The sequence below is a fragment of the Triticum aestivum genome, chromosome 6B (genome assembly GCF_018294505.1).
Source record: "Triticum aestivum cultivar Chinese Spring chromosome 6B, IWGSC CS RefSeq v2.1, whole genome shotgun sequence".
Classification (NCBI taxonomy): domain Eukaryota; kingdom Viridiplantae; phylum Streptophyta; class Magnoliopsida; order Poales; family Poaceae; genus Triticum; species Triticum aestivum.
In genome coordinates this window covers 386,356,744-386,364,164 of record NC_057810.1, presented here as the reverse complement: position 1 = coordinate 386,364,164, position 7,421 = coordinate 386,356,744, and the positions used below count along the sequence as shown (strand labels likewise).

At 42.5% G+C, this 7,421-nt stretch overlaps 1 protein-coding gene across 2 annotated transcripts; it reads left to right on the top strand.

Moving 5' to 3' along the window:
* The first annotated feature begins 1,770 nt into the window (after positions 1 to 1,770).
* Positions 1,771 to 6,529, top strand: LOC123137227 (eukaryotic translation initiation factor 4B3). 2 transcript variants are annotated; one of them, XM_044556871.1, is made up of 2 exons: positions 1,771 to 3,144; positions 4,953 to 6,262. In XM_044556871.1, exons 1-2 carry the CDS (start codon positions 1,922 to 1,924, stop codon positions 4,996 to 4,998), a joined length of 1,269 nt encoding a protein of 422 aa, XP_044412806.1. In that variant the 5' UTR covers positions 1,771 to 1,921; the 3' UTR covers positions 4,999 to 6,262. The 2 variants fall into 2 exon arrangements, with proteins under 2 accessions (XP_044412806.1, XP_044412807.1); XM_044556872.1 differs by lacking the exon at positions 4,953 to 6,262 and adding an exon at positions 6,292 to 6,529 and having other exon boundaries at positions 1,786 to 3,144.
* Positions 6,530 to 7,421: the final 892 nt, after the last annotated feature.

Sequence of the window (7,421 nt, the reverse complement as noted above, 5' to 3'; positions counted from 1 at the left end):
CAGCAAGTGGGATCTGAAAAAATAGGTGCGCTCACTAAGGATCGAACCGGAGACCCGGCAGTTGCAGCTTCGTTCATCCTACCACCGCTCCAGCAAGTGGGATCTGATAAAAATCAACTCTTTACTTTATTTACTCTGTGGCTCTCTCTTTTTTTCGTTTTCTGTTTTTTCTTTCTTCTTCTTCCTGGTTTTCAAAATCAATGATTTTTTTTCTATTTTAGTGAACTATTTTAAAAATTATGATTTTTTTCAAATCCAATGAGATTTTTTTTTCAAATTTGATGAACCTTTTCAATTTGATGAATTTTTTTCAAATTCAAATAACTATTTTCAAATTCGAAGAACTATTTTCAAATTTGATGAACTTTTCTCAAATCTGATGAACTTTTTTTAAATTTGATTAAGATTTCTCAAATTTGATGAACTCTTTTTCAAATCCAATGAACTTATTTTAATTCGATGAACTTTTTCCAATTTCAGTGAACTTTTTTTCAAATTCGATGAACTTTTTTTAAATTTGATGAAGAATTTTCAAATACGATGAACTCTATTTCAAATCCAATGAACTTTTTTCAAATTTGATGAAGAATTTTCAAATCCGATGAACTCTATTTCAAATCCAATGAACTTTTCTTAAATTTGATGAACTTTTTACAAATTCAGTGATCTTTTTTTCAAATTCGATGAACTTTTTTCAAATATGTGAACTTTTTTCAAACTCATGGTCGTTTTCATTGTTGTGAACTTTTTTTAAAAAAATTTGTGCCTTTTTTTTCTATTCCATGAACTTTTGTTTTTGAATTCGTGAACTTATTTGAATACATGAACCTTTTTTTACATTTGCCAACTTTTTTATGCATGTTTGTCAACTATCCAAAATTTTTATATTTTTTTCCATACATTCATGTTTTTCATCGATGTTTTCAATTAATTCAACAAACTAAGCGAGATAAGTAGCGCTGCGGCAGTGGTTCTTAAACTAAGTCGCGTTGTAGTGAATCACTACTCCCTCCGTTCCAAAATAGATGATCCAATTTTGTACTAATTTTAGTACAAAGTTGAGTCATCTAATTTGGAATGGAGGGAGTAGTAGCTAGTAGGTGTATTGGTTGGCTAAAGTAGAAGATTAATGTGAGGTCGCGAGTTCGATTCGGAGAGACGCACCTTTTTATCGCTCGTTTTTTAGCGTCAGACAACGATCCTCGTGAGGGGTAGTAGCGAGGGAGCCTTTGTTTGGGCCGGCCCAAGAGCGCGTCTGCGTGGGCGCCGAAACTCTTAGTTGGCGCTGAAGGCGCTGACTAGAAGCTCCCGGCGCCGAAGGCTCCGACGAAACCGGAACGGAATCTCCTTAGGGCATGTACATCAGCCTAGACACCTGCTGTCTATAACAACGCTCCACATCAGCTATAGACAGAACTATAGATACCCTTTACAATGGACCGTCTCTTTTGCTGTCTGTAGGTTTGCTAAAACCACGATCCACTAGACACTACGGTTAGGCAGGGTTGTGGGGGAAATTACCGACGCTGCCGCGTACAACGGGAAAAGGCTGTCGCTAAGAAGCGATTTTTTGGGGCTACAGACCGTCTGTCAAATTATAGACACCCTCCTTCTCTCTCATCAATCTCTCTCCTCCACCTAGATAAATTTCCTACGTGGTAAACTTTATAGACAGCTGAGTAGACACCGTTGTACATGCCCTTACGCTGGACGGCTGGAGCCGCCGATGCGTTATTTTCTCCAGGCCTCATCATCATCAGCCCACGATCACGAGACCCGCGTCCGTCCGATAAAACCCTAGCCTCCTCTGCCTTCACTGGCCTCTCATCATCCTATAATCCGCGAATCACCCAACGCACCGCACCGCAGCCGCACCGCACGCACACCAACAACCAGAGCGCGCCGCAGAACACCCGACGACATGGCCGTCGCCTCCGCCTGGGCCAAGCCCGGCTCATGGGCTCTCGCCGCCGAGGAGCAGGACGACCTCCCCCCGCCGCCGCCCCCCGTCCCAGCCTCCGACTTCCCCGACCTCGCCACCGCCGCCACCACCAAGGTCCCCAAGAAGAAGAAGGTCCAGCCAGTCTCCCTCGCCTCGTTCAACAGCGCCAAGTTCGTCCTCCCCTCCTCCCGTGGGCCCACCCCAGACATGCTGCTAAGCCTCCCCACCGGCCCCCGCGAGCGCACTGAGGAGGAGCTCGGCGGGGCACGCTGGGGCAACGTGTCTCGCGGCTCCGACGAGATGCGACGTGGCGGATCTGGCACGGAGGACTACGGCCCGTCCCGCGCCGACGAAGCGGATGATTGGGGTGTCAAGAAGCCGATGGAGAGGAGGGAGCGGATGGGAGGGTTTGGTGGTGATTCGATTTCGTCGCGTGCTGATGACGTCAACGACTGGGTGTCCACCAAGAAGACGGCGCCTTCTCTACCCATGGAGCGGAGGGAGCGTAGCAGCGCGTTTGGTAGCGAGTCGCAGGGACGCGCTGACGATTCCACGAGCTGGGTTTCCAACAAGAGCTACTCTGCTCCCCCGCCCCCACCTTCGGATGGCCGAAGGGGTGGGTCAGTTTGGGGTTTCAATAGGGATGGTTGTCCAGATGCTGATTCTTGGGCAAGGAAGAGAGAGGAGGTAAGCAGTGGTGGTGGTAGTAGCAGTACCCGTCCGCGTCTTGTTTTGCAGAAGCGAACTTTACCGATTGCCGTTGCAACTGATGGGGAGAAGGATGAGGGTGTAGAGGAAGAGAAAGGAGAGTTTCAGCCCAAAAGCTGGTCTTGCAATCCATTTGGGGCTGCACGCCCACGTGAGGAAGTGCTTGCCGCAAAGGTGGAGAACTTGACGAAGGAGGTGTATGAACAGGAGGAGAAGCTGGTGATTCAACCAAAAGTCAGATCTTGGAATCCGTTTGGGGCAGCCCGCCCACGGGAGGAAGTGCTTGCTGGGAAGGGGGAAGATTGGAGGAAGATTGATGAGAAGCTTGAGGCCCTGAAGGTGCGTGAAGCACCACCTGAGGTTAGGTCCCCTGGGAGGAGGGGTTCCCCAGTCCAAGGCGAGGAGAACGAGAACGGCGAAGTGCTGGAGAGGAGTACTGGCAGAGTGTGGAAGAAACCTACTGCAGTTGAGGCTGAAGTACTATCTGAACAAGGGTCTGATAACTGATCTCATCCCTCTAAACATTGATTAAATTGCCTTTCCATGGTTGATCATGTCATGTTCTAGTGTTTAGTTTTTTGTCATGGGAATTTTATGTTTTATTCCTGAATTGGTTGGTCCTGTTATTGCACTTTATTTTCTAGAGGTGTACGCTAAAAAAACGAATGCTGCTGTTTGCTGCCTATTCATCCGCTTGTAAGGTGCCCATGATAGCAACATGATGTGCGTGGTTCATTTGAACATCATGATAGGTTGATTTTTTTCCTTAAAATGAGAAATGTTTAGAGTAATGCTGTGGTACAGAGTATCAGTACCTTCTTACATCCCTGCCCAGAAATAGTTCCTTGGCCTAAATCACAAAATTGCAGATGTTTTTTCTTCTGCATGTCTTTAGCTTGACACATGTTGTGACACAATTGTGTATAACCAGTCTGAAATCTATGTTGTGATCATGTGATGCAAATTTATTTTGTAGTATAAAATATGCTTCTATGGTAGCATTGGTTGAACTAGAAGTGTCCCTGTTTTCATTTGCTTTTGCTGCATTAACATACACACCTTTTGTCAATGATTGATCCCTCCATATATAAACTACTGAAAAAAAACTAATGTTCAGGAAATCATTAACTGGTAACTTCTCGGTAAGCTGGAGAGTATAGGGGATTAGTTGGCGAATCGGCCAGTTCTTTGGCTGATAAAAATCTGTTAATCTCGGTGACCAACCGAGCAGGGATTAATCGGCAGATATTTTTAACACTAAGTCCAAATCATTGAATCATGATTAAGGCATGGGCCTTTGAAATTCAGCCTCTTGCTAAAGACAAATAAGTATCATTTGGCATCGCCAATTTGATAACCAGACAGAAGGCTATCTAATAATGTTTAGCATTCTATTTTTTAGCAACCCTGTGTTGTTTGAGCTTAAGAGTGGTAGATGTTGGCATCTGCCAATTCAGTTATAGTAACTATGAAAAGCTGTGGAAATTCTTCAGTTATATACTAGCCCTTCAGTATAAATATGCCATAATAAAGAACCCATTTTCAACTAAACTTACATATCTCAAGGAAATGTGTAGGTAATTAAAGGTGCTACTTATACGACCATTCCAATTCTCGGACAGCATGCATGGCACGAATAGCGGGTCAGAATAATGCTTCTGGTTTTTGTTGCTAAGACAATCTTGCTGATGAAACTTTTTCAAGATCATTGTCTACAGTTATTTCTCCAACATGTACTCTTCTCCTGGAGTACAGTGCACTGGCATGGTTCTTGCAACTAGCTGTCACTACAGGGCATATACCCTGTATAGTTCAAATGGAATAATGATTGGTATCCTTAATTCTAGCAGCATATGCTGGCTGTGTTTTGTTAGAACAAATACACCCAATCCGCAAAAAAGAGGGAAAACAAATGTACCCAATTTAGGCCAAACTTGCATATTTCAGGACTTGGAAGTGTCTAGATAGTACTACCTCCGTCCCATATATAAGACGTTTTTGCAGTTCAAAATATACTAGCACTCAAATGCTCGTGCAGCATGCATGGCATCATTGTGGACCAGAATAACACTTTTGAGTTCTGTTGCTAAGAAAATCATGGTTACGAAACTGTACAAAATCAATGTGTACAGTTATTTTCTCCAACATGTTCTTGCAGTGCACTGACACAGTTCTGCAACTAGCTCTCACTACTGGGCATGTACCCTGTATCCTTGTTCTAAACGGATTTATGCTAGCTATGTCACTGTCTGGCTTGTTATCTTCAGAATTATTCGAGCGATGTGTTTCTTTGCCTCTCCAGGAGACTTCCTTGCTGTTCCAGTCAACCAATTACACAATCCACCTAACCCTCCTTTGGTCGCTTGTTGGAGGTGACTGCTATTTCATGTGCTTTTATTTAGTATAAATAGAGATGACATGGTCAATTTGAACACCTGTCAATGCAGTGGTCATTGGTTAAATGATCGCATCCACTCTTTTGATCATTGTAGTTAACATTTATGATAACTGTGTATATTAGGGGATGTGATGGTAAAGATAACTTATGACAAGATCTGGCCAGTTCATCATGCTTGTTTTGTCCAATAGTGTAGTATAGGCTTATGGCTATACTATGATAACTCACTAGAAAGAATTTTCAAGCGATGTTAAGCTTGTCACCTAAGATATATATACCAATCTTGTCTGAACTATAATTCAACAACAGTCCTGTTGGCAGGGGTTATGATTATTTATTTATTTTTTTGAGAAAAAAGAGAAGATTAATCTTTGATATGCTACTGTATAGTGTAAAGTTGTTTACATCGCAATACCTTGTTAGTTTGTTGGCGATGTTGAGCCTGGTTTCTTGGTTATGTTAAGCTTTATCAGCATAATTTTCTTGTTTTGTGGGATTGGGATGTATGAACGCATAGATTAAAATCGCGGGCGAAGGAGAATCGCGGGCGAGATTTTTGCCGCGACGGTTAAGGAAGGAATGGCACAATCGCCCGCGATAGCGCCGCGATCTCCGGCGATTTACCGAGCCATGCAGATCGCGGGGCAGTTTCAGAAACACGATAGCGCAGATTTCGCCCGCGATTTAAATCTTTGTATGAACGTCCTAGGCTGTGAATGGACAAATGTGCTCACGTCTCTTCTGATCATTTCGGCCATCTCCAATGGGATGCTTAAGGTTGTTGCTAAGGGAAATAATCTCCGTAGTTTTGCTAGTGTAGTTTTGCTAGTGTAGAATCTATTTCCACCCTAAGCCTGGTGTTCAATTTTGCGCCTGGCGCCTGTGTGTTTCTTGTGTATTTTTTTTTCTCAACGTTCTGGCTGCCACACCAGCAGTTTGCCTATGATAACGTGCTTAGCATTGTAAGTGCCGAGTGCATCTAAATTAGCGTACGTCCATTGGAGATGGCCTTCATAGCTTACTAATTTTGTGTAAGCTCCTGTAATATGTTATTTCTGAACGGAGGGAGTTTATAAGGTGACGGTGATGTTATTTTCTTCCGTTTGAGATCTTGTTACAGCTTCATTCGAATAACAAGCATCATTAGCATCTTATGGCGGTTTTCTATTTTTGTGCCAGTATTTTGTTGGTGCTGTATCTGGGATAATCTCTAATGGATGAAAGATTGGTTTTGCAAATGCAGATCAGAGGCTACAGGAGCTGCGCCTGCAAATTAATGTATGGCCTCACATGTTATGAAGACGCTTCACAATTCGAGTCTACTTAATATATTAACTGGCCTTATTATTTTTGTTACAAATGTGCGGCAACAGTTGTAACAAGAGTTATCTGTTTATTGTCTCATCACTGTTTGGGCACATGATAATCGTCACATGGTGTCGAGAATTTTGGTATGGAAATTGTGTTTGTGGGATTGTTCATGACAGCTCTCGAGGGGCCTCACAATTTGTTATGGCGACTGTGCATTTTGGGTGGTAGCATATTTGAGAGAGAATTCCTTATTTGGCCCTTTCTTAAAATCCCCCTCTCTTTTTGGCCTAGAACACTTTTTTTTCTATTTTGACACTCAGACTTTATTTTGTTCCCTCAGCGACATTTCAGTCTATATTTGAAGAGAATGAATGTTTGAGTTAACTGAAAAGGTTGCCTTTAATTTTTATTAAAGGAAAATGTGTACCGAAGAGGGTGTGTACTAAAGGAGAGAGGGAGAGGGAGAGAGCGAGGGAGAGAGAGAGTGAGTTTAAATGAAGCAGGATGAGAAGAGATGAGAGAAATTTTTGTTGTGAATCAAAGTAAAATGAGTTGAAGTCACTCTCTCTTTCATTGATAGTGATGCTTATATACAAGTTGGGGGGACACGACCAGAGGATGCGTCCGTTTCACAGAGATGCGACAGTGCTAACCACAAGGGGAGATTTACCCCAAGGTTAACACAATTAATTAACTCTAACACTCTCCCTAATCTACACTTGTTCATATAGCATCATCATCTTGAAGAGTCTCCTCCAAAAACCCTGTGGGAAAAAAATGTGAGGAGTAGAGTGTTTGATATGTTGCTAAAACTCCTTCAAACCCAATGAAAAAATAAGGAGAAAAATGATGCAACATATAATGGTTATTGTCTCTTTTAACTCAATATGAGAAACTCATAGAATTTAGAGGACAATAAATATGTCTTATATACTTCCCTAAAAACCCGGGTGGGGAAAACAGAAAGTACGACATATGATCTTGTGTTGATATTACCTCATTAAAAACCTTTATGAGAACCTATAAAGTAACTCATGAAGGGAAAAAGAGTATAATATGATG